The sequence below is a fragment of the Talpa occidentalis genome, unplaced genomic scaffold (genome assembly GCF_014898055.3).
Source record: "Talpa occidentalis isolate TD23 unplaced genomic scaffold, MPIMG_talOcc4v2.1 talOcc4.11, whole genome shotgun sequence".
Taxonomy (NCBI): domain Eukaryota; kingdom Metazoa; phylum Chordata; class Mammalia; order Eulipotyphla; family Talpidae; genus Talpa; species Talpa occidentalis.
Genome location: NW_023601104.1, coordinates 101,262,086 through 101,280,233, shown reverse-complemented (window position 1 = coordinate 101,280,233; position 18,148 = coordinate 101,262,086). Strand labels below are relative to the sequence as shown.

At 50.5% G+C, this 18,148-nt stretch overlaps 1 protein-coding gene and 2 non-coding genes across 5 annotated transcripts; all 3 read right to left on the bottom strand.

Annotated features, from left to right (window-relative positions):
* Positions 1-1,237: 1,237 nt before the first annotated feature.
* On the bottom strand, positions 1,238-1,303 carry LOC119239677 (small nucleolar RNA SNORD2). The gene has a single exon (XR_005123953.1). It is a non-coding gene; the product is annotated as a small nucleolar RNA SNORD2 (small nucleolar RNA).
* Positions 1,304-10,069: 8,766 nt separating this feature from the next.
* EIF5 (eukaryotic translation initiation factor 5) lies at positions 10,070-16,518 on the bottom strand. 3 transcript variants are annotated; one of them, XM_037504060.1, is made up of 12 exons: positions 16,465-16,518; positions 16,140-16,337; positions 15,091-15,370; positions 14,900-14,981; positions 14,475-14,647; positions 14,087-14,198; positions 12,595-12,737; positions 12,248-12,406; positions 11,807-11,968; positions 11,321-11,485; positions 10,891-11,025; positions 10,070-10,468 (listed from the first exon to the last, which is right to left on the bottom strand). In XM_037504060.1, exons 3-12 carry the CDS (start codon positions 15,160-15,162, stop codon positions 10,379-10,381), a joined length of 1,293 nt encoding a protein of 430 aa, XP_037359957.1. In that variant the 5' UTR covers positions 15,163-15,370; positions 16,140-16,337; positions 16,465-16,518; the 3' UTR covers positions 10,070-10,378. The 3 variants fall into 3 exon arrangements, with proteins under 3 accessions (XP_037359957.1, XP_037359959.1, XP_037359958.1); XM_037504062.2 differs by lacking the exons at positions 16,140-16,337; positions 16,465-16,518 and adding an exon at positions 15,780-15,803; XM_037504061.2 differs by lacking the exons at positions 16,140-16,337; positions 16,465-16,518 and adding an exon at positions 15,705-15,727.
* Positions 13,036-13,161, bottom strand: LOC119239651 (small nucleolar RNA SNORA28). The gene has a single exon (XR_005123929.1). It is a non-coding gene; the product is annotated as a small nucleolar RNA SNORA28 (small nucleolar RNA).
* Positions 16,519-18,148: the final 1,630 nt, after the last annotated feature.

The following is an 18,148-nucleotide window of genomic DNA, read 5'->3' as shown; positions in this document are numbered from 1 at the left end:
CCTGTCACCCCGCTGCTCCCCTCAGCAGTGGGTTTCAGTGGATCCGCCTGTTCTGATCCCCACTCTGTCTCTGGGGAGTCCTCTCACTCCCCTCTGATACCGCTGGGCTGGACCCAGTTCTTGTATGCATAAATAAACAAATCTTTAAAACAAAAAATAAAAAATAAAAAATAATTTTTCCTATGGCGGTCACGTTGGTTTACAACACTGGATGTGATTGGGAGGATATTTTCACACCCCCTCAGGTGTATCCGCCATGCACTCCCGCCACCAAGCAGCCACAGCCCTCGCCCTGCCCTGTGCTCCCACCTCCTGGCCTCCCTCTAGGGACCTCAGTCCTGCTGTCAGATTTCTAGGTCTTTAGTTTAGTTTCGCCTGTTCCTTGGTTTTGCTTTTTTATATCTCACATGAGTGAAACCTCCTGTAGGTCTTTCTCCTTGTTTATGTTCCAGCATAAAGCCTTCTCCAGGGTGTCTACTCCTGTTATTTTTTTCTTCAAAGATTTTATTTATTTATGCATACAAGAACTGGGGTACAGGCCAGAGGTGTGGGGAATGAGAGGAGTCAGAGACAGAGCGGGGAACAGAACAGGCAGATTGACTGAAATACACTGCTGAGGGGAGCAGCGGGCGAGACAGGAGAGATCTGCGGCGCCATGTGGGTTGTTCCCTGGCCGGGGATCGAACTCGTGCTGCAGAGGCTGCGGACAGCGTCATAGAGCTGTGCTTAACCCCCTGCGCCATCAGGGAGGCCCCAGGGCCACTATTAGTGTAGAGTAACTTTTCCCTTCCTTCCTTTCACCTTCAATTTCCGTTTGGGTCTCAAGTGAGTCTCTTATACACAGATCACACTGGACCCTCTGTTTTTCTATCCACTTGGTCAAACTCTTTTGATTGGGAATTTACTCTTCTACATTTAAAATAACTACTGGTGATTAAAGGCTGACTTTTGACAGTGTGCTCTTTTCTAATATTACAGTTTTGTCCCTGACTATACTGGGACAAAGTGCATTACTGTCACTTTTTGCATTTCATTCATTTTCCACACTTAGATGTTCTCAGTTCCTTTTGTAGATATTCTATAGCTGTTTTCTGCGTGGTTACATGGGGATTGTGCTTAACACCCTAAAGTGATGACACTCATTAGAATTCCTACCAGAGTAATTTCATTAACAGACAAAAACTGCACCTTTACTGCTCAGTTGTCACAAAATTGCCTTTTTTTTTTTTTTTAAATCAAGTGGTCAGGAGTGAATGTTTTCATTTCAGATCAGTCCTGAAAGATGACTGCTGTCCTTTCACAAAGCCGCACCTGCACCTAGTGTGTGCCTGGACATCAACAAGTGATTCTTTTCAATGCATTAGTCTCTTAAATTATGTGGAAAATAAAACGTGGAGCTGAAAACCAGCTACAATACTTTTAGATTAGTAATTATTTTTTAATGCATTATTCTCTCAAATTATGTAGAAAACTGATAAACCTTTGATGCAACAGCACTAGCTTCAACGATCTCCCACGGATCTGCCACCACCAGGACCTTTGTTTCTTCATGCCGGGCCACGGCCCCGTGCCCTTTCCTTTCACCTGCAGACCCTGGAGTGGCTCTTGCAGGGCGGGTGTAGTGGCAGCAAATCTCACCTTTTACCAGAGGGTGCCCCAGTCCCTCCCTCACCCTGAAAGGACAGTTGTGATAATAGAATTTTTTTAAATTTGGAGTAACAGTGCATTGTAAGTTTAAGTGTTTGTTGTTAAGGAACGACATATATATAGTTTTAAGATTTTATTCTTGTATAGAACTTGGGTATAGGCAGAGGTGCGGGGGTGAGAGGACTCCCCAGAGTAGGGAGCAGAACAGGTGGATCCACTGAAATCCACTGCTTAAGGGAGCAGTGGGGAGACAGGAGAGGTCTGCTGTGGGGCAGCTCCCTGGCCGGGGGTTGAACTCAGGCCCCAGCAGTGACAGCCTGAGACTGACCCCTGGGCCACCCGGGAGGCCCTAATGTTATTCTTGGCTGACTTTCCTTTCAGCGCTTTGAATGTGTCAACCCACTGCCTCTTGGCCTTTGAGGTTTCTGATGAGACCCTTGAGTATCTTCTCAGTAAGATACCTGCATGTGACAAATTGCTTCTTTCCTGCTGCCTTCAAGATTCTCTTTGCGGGGCCTCCCCTGTGGTGCAAGGGGTTAAGACGCAGCACCGTGAAGCTATTCACAACTACTGCAGCACAAGTCTGACCCCCGGCCGGGGAGCTACCCACATGGTGCAGCAGACCTCTCCTGTCTCCCTGCTGTTCTCCTCAGCAGTGGATTTCAGTGGATCCGCCTGTTCTGCTCCCCACTCTGTCTCTGGTGAATCCTCTCATCCCGCACCTCTGGCCTGTACCCCAGTTCTTGTATGAACAAATAAATCTTAAAAAAAAAATTCTCTTTGCTTGTAAGCTGTCTCAGTGTGGCTCCCTCTGAGCTTACTTTATTGGAGTTTGTCGAGGCTCATGTCTATCCTTTACTTTGAAAGTTTTCAGCCAATATTTTTTCAAGTATTTTTCTGAAAACGAGAAAATATTCTCTCATTCAGCCTGAAGAGGGGCACGCAATGGCGCTCGTCGTCTGGATGGCTCGGACCCCAAGCACAAAGGAGCATGTGGCACTGATGGCTGGAACTGGAGGCCTTGTGCCCTTTCGCCCACAATTTGGTGCTCATTTCTACAGCATCTCAGTTCCTTCCAGTTACTGTCCCATGGCCAGCTGGAAGATGACCAAGACTACCACTCTTTGCTCGTAACTGAAACTAACCAAAAATGAACAGCATAAATAATAAAAAAAAAATCTTTAAAAAACAAAAAACAAAAACAAAAAAGAATGAACAGCAATTCCCCACCCAAGTCCTCTGGAAGTTGTAAGCTGTCAGCTGGCTCGGGCTCTGGGGCTGTCGCATCAGATTCAGCAAAAGCAGTTGTTGCCTAGGTGCTGCCTTCTACCTGAGATTGGCTTAGAACCGTCTGCATTTTATTTCTTTTTAAAAAAGATTTATTTATTCATTCATTCATTCATTCATACAAGAACCAGAGTACAGGCCAGATGCGCGGGAGGGTGAGAGGATTCACCAGAGCCAGAGCGGGGAGCAGAACAGGCAGAAGGACCGAAATACACTGCTGAGGGGAGCAGCGGGCGAGACAGGAGAGGTCTGCCGCGCCATGTGGGATTTCTCGCCAGCCGGCCGGGATTGAACGCGTGCTGCAGAGGCTGCGGACAGCTTCACAGTGCAGTGCTCAACCGCCTGCACCACCAGGGCAGGCCCCTGTCTGCATTTTAAAGACAGACTTTACTGACGTTTTAGTTCAGTTTTGGGAGGGATTTGGGTTTGCTCAGGTTCAACCCACAATTTTTTTTTTTAATTAATTTTTTAAAGATTTTTTTATTTATACAAGCACTGGGTACAGGCAGAAGTGTGGGAGGGTGAGAGGATTCACCAGAGCCAGAGCAGGGAGCAGAGCAGGCAGACTGACGAAGTACACTGCTGAGGGGAGCAGCGGGCAAGACAGGAGAGGTCTGTGAGCTCCATGTGGGACCCTTGCCGGCGGCTGGGGATTGAACTGGCTCTGCAGAGGCTCTGCCCCACCAGGGGAGGCCCTCAACCCACAATTCTTAACCAGAAGTTGCAACTGTTTTGTTTCTTCAAGTTGTGTTTTAATAGGCCCTGGGCATCCCTGATTGTTTCATTGTTACAGAAACCAACAAAGAAAACCAACCGGGCATTCATTTCCACACACTTAAAACCAGAAAAATTTTATATATATGTAACCGAGGAGCACCCAGGAGCGGGGGATGCCCCTGGGAAGCTCTCCTCACCGCCTGTCCTTACTGCCGGTCATGCTCTTCTGCGACCTTGTATTTGGAGGGACTTATTCGTGGGATTAAGCCGGGGCCAGCCTGGGGCCCTGGAGGAGGCTGGCCCCTCAGGGAGCCACAGGGGTCACTCCTAGGTCTGCTTGCCTCCCAGGGCCCTAGTTACTGCGGGCACAGGTGCCACCCTGGCTCGTTGGTGGCGACGGTGCAGCCTGTGCCTGGGCGCTCCCCTTAAGGGCCGCGGAGTCTCTGCTGTTTCCTCCTCCAGGTTCTCTCTTCCAGTTCAAGTTCCCTATTTGCTTGTGACATTTCCTTGTGCTTTTGGCGAGTGGAGCAATGCATTAAAAATGCAATTTCTGCAGAGTGAGTTGTCTTTTACCGGCTGGGGCCTTCAGAGCAATTGCACTCACTCAGGCCCGAAATGGGTCTCCGGCACCTGGTGTTCACACAAGCGAACTAGGACGGGCACCGTGGCCCTTGGGGAACTTGGCTGCCCTGGCCGGGGTTTGGTGTGAGCCTCTCTAAACCATGTACAGTGCTGCGAGCTAGCAACTGCAATAAAAATAAAACCCAATTTTACTTTTACAGGGAAATCTCGCCTGTCCAAATCTGGTTTTTGTTCCTGTCCTCCACCCCCCAGGCCTCGGGCGGGCCCCATCTATCCACTCACTTATTAAGCGGTTGTTCCGTGATCTTTAATGTATTTATTCTTCAAATGTAAAGAATGTTATTTTTTTAGAATCCAACTTTATCTGCCTTCAAATGCTGTTACACTCCTGAAACGTTTTTTAGTTTTCCTTTTCACCTTCGCTTCCTTTCCCAAGTGTGACCACACTTCAGGCCATTTCCCCCAGTTTAGAAGTTCTGACCTTCAGCGCCCCTGATCACGGCCCCACACCAGTTGCTCACAGTTAGAATCTGTGTTGATTTGGTTGAGCTGAACTGGGTGGGGTGCACTGGGACGAGGGTCCGATCCAGGGGCTCCGGGTGTGGGTGGGTGTCCAGAGTCTACACGGGGCTGGGGCTGGCCAGTCTTTTCCCTTCACACAAGAGGCGGCGTCTGTTGGGCAGGGCCACTTGGGCGCCCTGCGGCCCAGAGGACGTTCTGACTCTCCCACTGTCCCCTCAGGAGACCACCTCCTACCGCCTTTCAGCGCCCACAGCTCCCATCAGGTAAGTTCTAGCGGCTTCCTGAAAGCAAAGCGCACTGCCCCATCAGCCCTTGAGACCCCGAGTCAGGGCCCATCCTACCCCCCTGCAGTAACCGGAAGCTCACAGGCAGCCCCGTGTTGTTGCCCGGGCTGGGACGAGGCAGCTGCTGGACAATGCCCGAAAGGCGAACTACAGAACAGGTTCCAGTGAAAGGAATGTGTTGTGGGGTCTCCAAGTGCAGGGTTTTCTGTCACCCCAATCACAAGCCCTTAGGAAGCATTCCTGTCACCTCTTGAATCCCGACACCCGCCCGCCCTCGGGCAGTTGGTTGGGGGCCCCAGGGTTCACTGCCCCTGAAAATGAACCAACCAACCCAAAGGCACGCAGAGGACCATGGGCCTGCCAGGCCTAACCGAGGAATCCGCGCTGGGGGAGTGAGAACTGCGCACCTAGCAGGACAGAAGCTGGGTGGCTACAGGGAATTATGGGAAAGCCACATCCTGAGGCTAAAGCTTGAGGGCAGTTCCAGAGGACCAGGAGGCTTAGGGGTAGCATGAGGTGTAGACACTCAGCAAGCTGCCCCAGAGGAAGTCGCCTTGTTCAGGCACTGTGCCCACAGGCTGCACCTGCGTGTCCCCCCGGCCTGCGCAAGGCCTGGACAGGGAGGGTCCCAATTCCCCCATGTGAATCCTCAAAACCCCACCCTTCCCTCAAGTTCACGTTTTAAGGGTTACTGGGCATTTTGTCATCAAAAGAACACAACTGACACTCCAGCTCGAGGCCCACCGCACCTTCTCCTGCAGTGCGAGGCCCAAACCAGACTATGGGCCTGGACACCATTCGGTCAGAATCTCCCAAGACCCCCCGCTGGGGCCCACCCTCTACACCAAGCCCCAAGCACATTGTGCTCAAGTCTCTCTGCACCTGCGTACCCAGTTCTGCCTGCCCCAGACCTGCCAATCTGGAGTACAAGGCCCTCGGCAGGTATGCCCAGCTTGGTGATCCCAGCCTCCCCAGGGTGAACCGCGCTGTCATCTGACCAGTGATCCCCAAGGCACCTGACAACCTTCCCCCACTCTTGGCTTCTAACAGCACTGTCCCTCGTGCCCCCCCCCCAGGCTTTAAGAGTAATCCCATCCTTGCAGCCTGTAGGCTTCCCTCCTCAGGCCTCTATGCAGGAGCCCTGTTGCCTCCCCCCAGCCTCGTACCCCCAACATCAAGGCATCCACTACAGAAGTCTCCACTCCTGGGTATGCTCCCTCCTCCTCCTGAGAAGTTGCCCAATGTTCTCTCCTCTGCAAGTCCCACTCCTGTCTACTTTGGTCTGGGAGCACCTTTGGGTGTGGTCAAATTCAAGTGAGGCAAACTGGCCCAAGGCCTAAGGCAGACCATGGGGAGGCAGGGGGTGACACTGCCCTCTCTGGGACCCTGTAGATTATCACCTCACAAGGCTACAGTCCCCTGCCAGCTGCTAGTCATCCCCCATTTTTAACCACCCCAAGGACCTTCCTCACTCAGCTCAAGTTGATCAGAGAGTAGGAGACCTGAAGTCTGAACCTAAGGCAGCCCCGGGCACCCAGTCCGCATGTGGCTGTGGGACTTTGGGTCTCTTTTCTGGGCTTATTTCCTCCCTGTCAAGTCCATATACTATTCAAAGTGCTACTGCTGGGCCTCCCCGGTGGCACAGCAGTTGAGCACTGGGCTGCGAAGCTGCTCACAGCCTCTGTAGCGCTGGCTTGATCCCCAGCTGGCTGGTGAGGGTCCCACATGGCACACAGACCTCTCCTGCTACGCCCACTGCTCCCCTCAGCAGTGTTTCGTCAGTCTGCCCGTTCTGCTCCCCGCTCTGGCTCTGGTGAATCCTCTCACCCGCCTGCGCTTCTGACTGTACCTAGTGCTTGTGTAAATAAATAAAATCTTTAAAAAAAACACCAAAAACCCAAAAAACCAAACAAAGTGCTACTGCTAGCCGTTAGGTAGTACCAAGTGGGGCTGAGGCCTACCCAGTCACCCACCTGGTGTGGTCTGAGCACACCTGAGAGCCAAGCCCCACCCTGAAGCTGCCCCTGAGCCCCCCCCCCCTTTTTGGTGGGACCCTCGTCGGCAGCCGGGGAACAAACCGGCGCTGTAGAGGCTGTGGGCAGCCTTGCAGCAGTCCTCAACCGCTGCACCACCAGCCCTTTTTTCAGGTGTCCAGAGCCACTCAGAGGTGGCTTTTTTACCCCTTCTTCCAGACAGCATTTCCCTGGCCATTTTCCCCTGGCCCAGTCAGGAATGACCTCACTTTACTGGCCCCTAGGCTGTCGCACACAGGAGCTATCCCTGCTGCGGGCACAGCTGGCGAGTTTTACAGGGAGGCCCAAGTGACTACGCCCCTTCAAGGGAGCCAGAGCAAGCCAACAAAGCAGGCCCCGCGGTAACTAATAGATCAACACCATGTGCGGCTCTAGGTTCCGTGGAGTCTCTGTACCTCAAGTTCCCAGCATCTTAGCTGGAGGTGGACAGAAGGCCCAAGTGCGCCTCTTCTCATGAACAAGGGCACAAAGGGTCACCCTAAAGGCCATGCTCGAGGCACACAACTATGCTAAGTCATCTCCCACGTTTCTCCATTCCTGGTGCATCGTCCTTAGGAATCGAGGGCTGTATGGCCGCTGTATGGGCTACTGAGGACAGATGTTACATGTGGACATGTGCCACAGGGGCACATAGGACACAGCTCCCCACACAGAGCACACTGAAGGGGCGCAACAGTGGCCCTGGGACATCAGCACCTACATCTCAGAATAGAGCAGAAGTGCCCTTCTAGACTTGCCTCTTAGAACAGCCGCCATTTCCAAGGCATCTCTGGGTTAAGGGCTTGTGTCAGTACTCAGTTCACTGCAGCAGCCGGCAGCAGTAGGGGCCCCTTGAATCCCAACAACTCACCAGGTGAGTTACACTGGGTCCCTCTCAAACCTGCAGGACCCAAACACTGTCAGCTCATCAACTTCAGAGAAGACTTGTTTGGTAATCCTCCCACCGCCCCGTGCCCCCAGACGCTTGTCTGCAGTCACACAGGGCCGTGCTCCCGATGGCGACCTCCCCACCAGCACCCACCAGGGCTGCAGGAGGCCAGACAGACCTGCTCAGGATATGATCAAATGAGTCCCCGAAGGGGGAAGTCAATGACCCAAGGTAATCGGCATTGCCTGTCTGAGCTCAAGGGCCCAACGACAGGAACCTACAGCAATAACTAACTGGGACAGATTTCAATGCTCCAATCTTATTAAAATGGAGACCTGGGCTAAGTTTATTAAATCAGAGACGAAATAGAATTTTAACATTGTTTTAATCAAGTTAACGTAACTGTTTAAAACAAGAAATTTTAAGACAGTCGAATAGAGCAAGGTGAAGGGTTTCTCTATTAGGACAGCCTCTGGATAAAATTCATACGTGGATCTGAATTTCATTGCAAGTTTGGCACCAGACAAAACACTGGTTTTAAGCCAAAATTTTCTCTTTAGTGTTTAGAAGCCCTGAACAGGTTTTTTCCTTCAGATTAAAAAGAAAAAGGCCGTATAACTGAACCTGATTAGCTTGACACTGGGTTATACAGAATGCAACTTAGCTTGGGTCACCAGTACGTCCTACAGAATTTCTATTACTGAAAGCAAATTGGCCCTTGACAAAGAACTTGAAACCTAGGCAAGATGTGAATTTTTCTAAAACCCCTTCTCTTTGGTGAGACAAAGCACATAACTATATGGCTCCCACTTCACTCTCATCAAAATTTATCAAAAGGCAGCTTGAAGGCCAATCTGTATCTCTCCAGTAAAAACGCTCAACTTTAATTCCTCAAAATACCAAGCTAACAAGGTTTATTATATCAAATATTTGCTAATTTCAATGTGAAAAAATTTTTACATACACATGTTAAGGTCTCATTGTAGTCTATGAGCTGGGTCACTAAGAGTCAGAGGGGAACCATGTAAGCCAGCTGCACACAAAACTAACATGGGGTCTGCATTCCCACCACACCTTTCGTGGTAAGAACAAAGGCAAGAGCCTTTGCCTTGAAGATGCGGTCTCAGACATCGCCAGAACCTGTGGTAATGGAGCTGAGACCAGCTGACTGCTGAGATCCCCAAGTGAAGTTATTCCCAATCTAACCCAGATGGGCTAGGTCACTGGTCACCTGCACTCCATGGCCTCTACCAGACTTCTTGGTGACTGGGTATATTTAATGTGAAATAAAAACACCCCAAGTGTCACATCAAAATATAAGCTCCGACTCTGAAGTGTGATTTTAGCTTTTTAAATAAGACACTGAAAATCAACAACAAAAAACCAAGTTGTAGACATGAACACTTATCTTGGCCAGGTGGCAACCCAAACCTAAAATGCATTAAGCTGTGTCCAAGTGTAAAATGATGAAAGAACCCCAAGGAAATATACAATGTCTAAACATTATGAAATTATACTTTAAACCTAAGAGCTGAAAAATGTTTTTGCTAGAGATTAAGTGCACCTTTTCCTGCATCCAAATAAAACCATAGAGCTTACTATTTAATCACACCCCAAAGTCTGAGTTTCTCTCAATACAAAGCAACAGCTACATACACATAGAATATCTACCTATTAATGCAGTACTTCCCCTGGCTCATCCAACGTGCGATGCACATGAGTTCAAACACTACAATTTGGGGCAAGTGTACACAAACTGGGAAAAAAAAAATTCAAGTTTCAAAACCTGCTCTTAAAATTACTTATAGGACACTCAGGTCATTTTTACCTCTTATTAAGATAAAGATGTTGCACTGTCAATTGATCATCAGTCCACATTGGCATGGGGAGGACGTACGTCAACCAAATGCCAATTCAAGGGACCAGAGTTGAGACTTAAAAGTACTATACTTAATGGCTGAATAAGGTATTAACAAATAGGTTTATGCTTACATTCTGCCGAAGACCTCTTCAGTCTCAGCACCTAACAAAATCTAACAGGCTCCGAGAATCCTATCAGGTTAAAGAATGGTGCGACATTTTTATTAGGAGCCAATTATTTCAGCTTAAGTCATTCAGAGCCAAAAATCTGAAGAATGACCAAAATCAAATCTTTATTTTATAACTGTATAAATGTGATCCAAATATGTCCACCACTAATTTTTCAAAAACAAACATGCTATAAATAAGCAAACTACATCTGCTCACTGGTATGTGTATGGACTCCCTAGATGTCTCATTGGGCTTAATTACAGACCACTCACAGCAATACAATTTTAGTAGAAAGTGTAGCATGATGTTAAGCCATTTCAGCTTTTGCACATACATGTTGCACTTCTGGCTGATGATGCAGAACAATTCGCAGCATTACACTGTTAAGCTGGGCTGCACCCACCCCTTTAAATGGCATCAATATCAATGTCATCGTCCTTGTTGTCAGACTTCACAGCTTCAACTTTCGGTACACTGGCAGTCTTCGAATATACCACCTGATAAACAAATGTTTTTATTGATTGGAAACCTTTATCCTAATAAATCTACTTATAAGAACACTAACAGTTAATTGTCGGCAAAGAAAAAATGGTCTAAATGCAGCCATAACCTGTATGTGAATTTCTGGTATGCGAAATCTAAAAATTAAATACCCTTATCTGTAATTTTTAGACCACCAGCATAGCCCTATACTTGACCTGCACCAAACCCCTACTTTGCTAAGTAAGACATTTGAAAATAATGTCTGGGGGTGAAAGATCTTCCTAACCACAGTCCCCCATAAACGATTATTTTTCAAATCACTAAGGCTGCACTTTATTACATCTAGAAATTTTAAGTTTGGAATTACCCCCAACTACTACTTTATAATTCTCAAACACCCACCACTACAAGTTTCAACACTTTCTCCAATTTTTACCTCAATATTCTCATCTTCATCATCATCTTCGCCACCAGAAGATTCTTCCTCTGCCTCCTTCAACCATTTTATAAATGGTTCTGCTTTGACACGAATCTCTTTGGCAAGTTCTTTTGAAACATATTTCTTAGAGGCCTAAAAAAATGTTCAGTACAGCTTTCTTAGTTTGAGGATCTAGAAAATAATTTGAGATATTTATGTAATTGCCCATAGTGAGTCTTTCAGAGGACCGGGTCACTTTTCTGATTCTTGAATCCTTGACAGGATACATATATTTAGCAAATAACTTTGAAGGTAAGTAGTTTCTCTGCTAGGAAACGGCCACGGTAGAAATCACCTACGTGTAGTTACACTAGCCAAGCACAGAAACTGCATTTAACAGAGACAAGTTACTAGAACGACCAGATACTGTTATGTATTTATTCCCCACCTTTTCCGACCAGCTGATGATGACCTCTTCTTCCAAAAGGTCTGCATCATACATCTCCTTCAAGATATGGGGAATCTTGGAGATGAGCTGAGCTTGATGCATTGCTACCACACACTCCAAACCATGAAGGAGGTACCGCTGAGCTTTTTTGTTGTTGTGACAAAACTGCAAATAGATTATCTTGATTAACAAGTTTTTTCAGCTGTCCTGCATTGACAATTCTAACAAATATATTCACTGTCCTAAGAATATTCCGTAAGACTAAGGCCCTGTAACAGCTCAAAAACCAATCAATACGTTAAGATGTACTATTTTACACATAAGAGACTACGTGCAGCATTTTTTTTCGTGCATTTTTTAAGACACTGACATGCTTCTAAGTAGATCAATTATCTCCATATCCAAGATAATAGGAACATATGATTGAGAGGTTAAAATCTTCCCAAGGTCAGAACTGTAATCTCATTACAAATCTAATTTGCTTACTCGTAGGAAATGGCGCCTGTATTTCTTAATTTGTTCTCTAATCTTCTCATTAAAAAGAACTTCAGTCAAAACAAGAGGGCCCATGGCTTTTACATCCAGTCTTTCTGCTTCAGCAACAATTTCCTTATCAGATGAATCAATAATGCCTTCTTCTTTCTTTTTCTGTAAAGAAAAATATACTCCAGTAAAATTTTGCTCTAGATATACCCGCGAGTCCCTGTTTTTGTGGCCTTGTTTGCTACCTAATTTATGACAAATCTAGGGCCTTTAAAGGAATCACAGCAGCCTTAATGTTACCCTTAATTATGCTCCAAAAAACCCCTGAATGAGCATGTAAAAGTAGGCTTGCCAACTCTTCACCTTGAAGGGACAGATATTTAATAAAAGCCCAAGCCTGGGCTGTTACAAAAACATTAATTGTTACAGAAATAAATGTTTTACCTTAACAAAATCAAACAGGATATTGACTCGTTCCTCAACAGTCCTTTCCAGATCATCGCTGAGAGTCAGAACTTTCGCATGGTCGCTGATTTCATCCATTCTGCGCCTTTGAGCTTCCTCGGTTGTGTCCTCCCCCCAGTCGTCATCCTCCTCTTCTTCCTGTTCACAATCAACAGGCTTGAGCAGACTTACAAATGCAAAAAGTTATTTTGTATCTTATCAAGTTAATGACACCAACTTCTTTTTCTACAAAAATAAGGTTCCTTCTTTCTGCCCATCCCAACCAAATACATTTACTTTGCATCACTCTAGGCAACCCCCCCCACCCCCAACAAGCCTGCACTCACCACAGCGTGCGGAGGAGGGCTGATTTCATTGGGCGGCGGTGGAGGTGGAGTCTCACTGCTGGACACGGAGCCGTTTTCCTTGTCTTTACCCTTCCTATTTTTCTTTTCCTTTTCTTTCTTTCCTGTACCACTGTCACTATTCTCTGTAAAGAAAATTGAGTGCCATGGATTGTCCCTTCAATACCATGGTAAACCCTGCCCTCTCCAGAAAACCACAACTACCGCACCACCTGTAATTCCAAAAGAATTCACCAACTCAATGTATACACTGACTGTGCTTAAGGTAAGAAACTCAGGCTAAGAAGGAAACGCCTCACAACATCAGTGGTATCCACTAAGATTAAGAGGGGATCCCTTAGAAACAAATCACTCACACTCCTCCTCCTCTCATTGCTTAGGAACTTAAACCCAGGCATATCTCAACTTCAGCTCACTTAGAACGCTGTTGAAGTCTAGATAACGGCTCGTCTCATGGAGGGGAGAACACCGGAATAGGTTAGACTTTCATGCTATAGCAAGCTCAAATTGTGTCAGACAGCTTTGATCATCTGGCACAGAGTGTTGCTTGCAGTACTCTCAAGTTCCCTAGGCTTAAGGAGCCACCCCCTTGCCCTTACAAAATAGCCTTCTGAGAGTAGATGCCTTGCTACGATCCTGTCACAATTCTGCTTTATAACACCGATTTCATCAACCATCCTAAAAGAAGGCGCATTAAAAATAAATTGATAAGGGCCTCCCTGGTGGCGCAGCAGTTGAACACTGGGTTGCGAAGCTCCCCGCGGCCTCTGCAGCGCCGGTTCGATCCCCGGCTGCTCCCTGGCCACCTGAGGAGGGTCCCACATGGCGCGCAGACCTCTCCTGCCGCCCGCTGCTCCCCTCAGCAGTGTACTTCGGTCCTTCTGCCTGCTCTGCTCCCCGCTCTGGCTCTGGTGAATTCTCTCACCCTCCCGCGTTTCTGACTGTACCCAGTGCATGTATAAATAATAAATAAATATTTAAAAAAAAAAAAAATTGATAATATGGTAGTTTTCCAGCCAGATTTTCACTTTTAACAGTATATCATACAGGGCCTCCCCGGTGGCGCAGCAGTTGAGCGCTGGGTTGCGAAGCTGCTCCCAGCCTCTGCAGCGCTGGTTTAATCCCTGGCTGCTCCCCGGCCACCAGAGGAGGGTCCCACATGGCCCGCAGACCTTTCCTGCCGCCCGCTGCTCCCCTCAGCAGTGTACTTCGGTCCTTCTGCCTGCTCTGCTCCCTGCTCTGGTGAATTCTCTCACCCTCCCAAGCTTCTGACTATACCCAGTGCTTGTATAAATAAATAAATAAATCTTAAAAAAAAAAAAACAAAAACAAAACCAACAACACAAAAAACAGTATATCATACGATGGTACATCTTTCAAAGCCATCTTAAGTACTAAGAGTTTAGAGATCATAAATTCAGTTTAACTACAACAAAAACTTCCATTTTGTTTCCCACAGGTCATCATGACTTACCAGGTGGGTTTTTGAGAATGAATGTGCAGAGTTTATGATGTGTATCAAGCATGCCTCGATAGCCACAGGCTTTACAAGAATTACCTATTGTTTGCTTCTTTGGATTGACATGCTGCCAGAGAGAGTAAAAACAAGTATGTCATCCATAACAGATGAGGAAAATTCTGAGAGGAACAGTGTGTGAAAATATCCAACAGCACCAACTTTACATTAAAAACCACCCCCTCCCATGACACCTACTGTAATAAATTTAATAATTTGAGATTGCTGTTATTTACTTCTAATCAAGTTCTAATTCAGGAAGATGATCTGATGACGGTCACAGGACTAATCAGGAAAGCTGCACTATTTTTTCCCTTCTATTGACAAACAGCCCAGTGACACTCACCAGATCTGTTTCAGGATTCTCACACTCAGGACAGAGAACAAATTTTTTAATGAATCCATCCAACATGTCTTGCAGCTTATTCGCCTCATGAGATCCATTGACAATGTACCGGTCATTCTTAACATCAAACTGGGTCTGTGCTCCCAGCTCACAACCAAAATATTTGGTGGGATCTATTGGGCAAAAATGTCAATTGATTGTAGTTACAGTGTATTCATCTGCGTATACATAACCAGCACTTCTCAGGTTTCCTAAATTACTAGGTTAAAGCAAATATGTGCTGCCAGGGTAGTTTCTGTGTAATGGCAATATGTCAGTTGATTTTAAGTTCAAAGTTCCACTTAACCCTTAAGCTGATTATGATTAGCACACACTTCAGACAAGATTAGCAGATCAAAAATTCAGAAGCAAAAAGAACTACTTACACGTTGGAGGCCGATTAAGCGCCTTTGCAACGTCAACCATGTTGACTATAACTGTCTTGATTCCATTTCCTTTGCCCTCAACCTGAAAAAAAAACAAACTGTTTCATTGTGCCCTCTACTCCAGGAGACGCACTCTGAGGGATCTAGGGTCACCACTTACAACCTGAGACTCAAATGAAAATGAACCTTACCTTGGCAATCAAACGGGGCATCTTGTAGCGATAGAACTGGTCTGACACGCTGCGGTTGACGTTGACAGACATTTTGGCTTATTAGTGGCCTTATCAATAAGATGAAGAGATCTTTGATTGCAACTTTTTGGTATCTTCTGTCTGGAGAAGAAGGGATGACATAAACGACTGCAAGAGTTCTCGGTCTCTGACATGAAAAAGTTTTCGCCACTGAGGCTGTAAGCTTCTTGCGTGTATGCTATGTTTCCCCAATACAGGTACCAATGGCTGCGCAACAGCTCTGAAAGAGAGAGGAGAGGGACACACAAACCCCCATGTTTAACGAGACTCCCGCAGGGGAAACAGCTCCCCAACCGGCCGGAGAGTGACCCTAGGTTACAAAGCACCCGAGTCCAGGGAACCCAGGCCCCCCCGCGCCCCGAGATGCGGCTCTGGCAGCGACGACACAAACTGCCCGCAGCGGGCCCGCGGGCGGCCGGAACCCGACCAGCGCCGAGAGGGAACGAGACCCCGCCCCGGGTCACCACCCGCCCTCCTCGCCGCCTCTCCCCGCCCGCCGTCTCCTTCCGGGGCGGCCGGGCGCCCCCTCGCCGCGGGCCGGCCGGGCGGCACACCTGAAACGCCGCCGCGTCGGGCCGCCCGAGGGGCGCCGCGCCCCCGCCCTCCGCCGCGCCCACGGTTGACTTAACCTTCGCTCCCGCCCCGCGGCGACGCGTTCGGGGCCGCGAAAGGCCGCCCCGGAGCCCCCGCGCGCAGAGGCCGCGCCAGGCCGGCCGGGTCCTCCCGGGGCGGGCGGCCCGCGGCCCCGCCGCCGCCCCGCCATGTGCGCGGGCCCGCGGCCGCCCCCGCCGGCGCGGCGGTGACTCATGAATGCCGCAGGGCTGACTCAGCCGCGGCGGCCGCGCGCTCCGGGGCCGCGGGGGCCGGCGCCGGCGGAGGGTCCCGCCCGGCCCGGCGCCCGAACTGCGCCACACGCGCGGCGGGTCACGCGGCGCGCCGCCATCTTGTGCGGCCGCCATCTCCGCGCCGCCCGCCGCCCGCGCACTCACCGTTTTCGTCAAATAAAGACATAAACCCAACGCGGCTCGCCCGGGACTGGGATGAAGTGAGGCGCGCGAACCCGAGTCCGAGGAGGCCGGCGGAGGAGCGCAGCGAGCAGCGGCCGGGCAGGCGCCGCCGAGCAGCGGGGAGGGGCTGTCCCAGCGACGTCCGGCGTCCACACCCTTCAGCGCCCGGGGCCTGGCGACCTGGCGGGCGCGAGAGACGGCGCCGTGAGCCGCGGCGTCGGGGCGCCTCCCCCCAGCCGGCGGCCCGCGGGGGGGGCGGGGGGGCCGGGCGGGGGGCGCGGGGCTGCCACCCCTCCACCAGACTCACCTCTGGAATGTTCTCGCTCTGACTGAACAACGCCGCCGCCGCGCTCAAGCTACCCTCGGCCCCAGCGCCCGCCCCCCGCGCCAGGCCGCGCCGTCCATTGGCCGGCGGCGTGCCCGAGCGCGCGCGTCATGGGCTGGCTCGCGGCGTCAATCGCGCTCGGCCCCGCCCCTTACGCTTCCTGCGGCGACGCCGGCCGCCGGGGCCCGCCTTCCGCCCCTCCCCCGCCTTTCCCAGCGGCCCGCGCGGCCTCGCGAGAGCGGGAGGGTCGGCGCGAGCGTCCGGGCCGAGGTCGCCGTTGGCTCCGCCCCGCCCCCGCCCCGTCGCCCGGGGTCTCCCCGCAGGCCTCGCGCGTCTCCGCGCCCCGCCCTGAGGCCTGGGCTGAGGCGGGCGCGTGGCCGCCGTGGGGGGCCCAGCTCCCCGCCGCCGCCCCCGCCGGCTCTGCCCCTGCCCCCCGCCGCGCTCTCCCCGGGCTCCCCGCCCCCGCCCCGGCCCGGGACCCCGCCCCGGCCCGCCCGCGGCCCCGGCCCTGCCGCCCGCGCACCTCGCAGGCCTCGGCGCGGGCGGCCTCGCGTCGCCGTCGCCGGCCCTCGCCCCGCGTGCGCGCGCCCGGCCCGTTGGCACAGCAGCGTCCGGGGCCCCCGCGCGCCCGCCCGGACGCCGCGCGGTCGGGCAGCGCCTCTCGCGTGCGCTCGGGGTGCGGGGACGGAGGCCCCGCGGCCTCTCGGGGGCCCCTGGCGGCCGCTGCAAAGCTCCCGCGCGCGGGTTGCGTTTGCTTATTAGAGGGGGAGGCCGAGGTCGTGGTCACGGCGCACGAGGCCCACCGCGGGGCTGGGCTTTATAAACCGTTTTATTTTTAAAAAAGATTGATTCGTGCGGGCCGGAGGCGAGAGGCCTCCCCAGAGAGCGTGGGGGCAGGCGGAGCCACTGAGAGCCCCTGCGGGTAGCTCCCTGGGGGCAGCCCCCTGGCCGGGGGTGGAACTCAGGCCACGGTGGCTGGCGAAGGCTTGATCGGGGAGACTTAACCCCTGCGCCAGGTCTTTGATGGGGAGAAAAAATCAAAGGAACGAACAATCCAGAATTGGGAGTGACCAGTGGCCTTTGCTGCAGGGGCTCCTGCTGGGTTTCCATGGTGTGCGCCTGGGGCTGTGTTTAAAGCAGGGCCGAGAGGCTTTATGGGGGCCCTGGTTCTCCTCCGGCAGAGAGGTGGCCCCAGACAGCCTGTTCCTGCCACCCGCGGAGCATGACTTAGCAGAACTGACATCGAGGTTTTGCTTACAAATGACATGAGGTTTTGCTCACAAATGACATGCTCGTGCTGAAAATAATGCGCGTGAAAGTCGGAGGTGAGAAGCCTGCTCGAGATTTTGTAAATGGAAGGTGATTTTTTTTGTATGTTTGATGGCCCCATATTTAATTATATTAAAGAAGTTTGTGCTGATTTTAACTTTAGCTTTTGCTGTGTGAACTCATTTGTATATAATCATGGGTTTTCAAAAATTACTTTAAACCATACCACATGTTGGATGTGTCTCACAATCTAGACATTTGCTTTGAATACCTTATTTTATTCTTTGCACCTATTAGGAATTTTTATTCCCATTTTACAAAGAAGCAAAGTGAGGCTCAGGGGAAAAAATGAAGCAACTTGCCAATTTACATCTAGTAAGTGGCAGAGCTAGAGTTT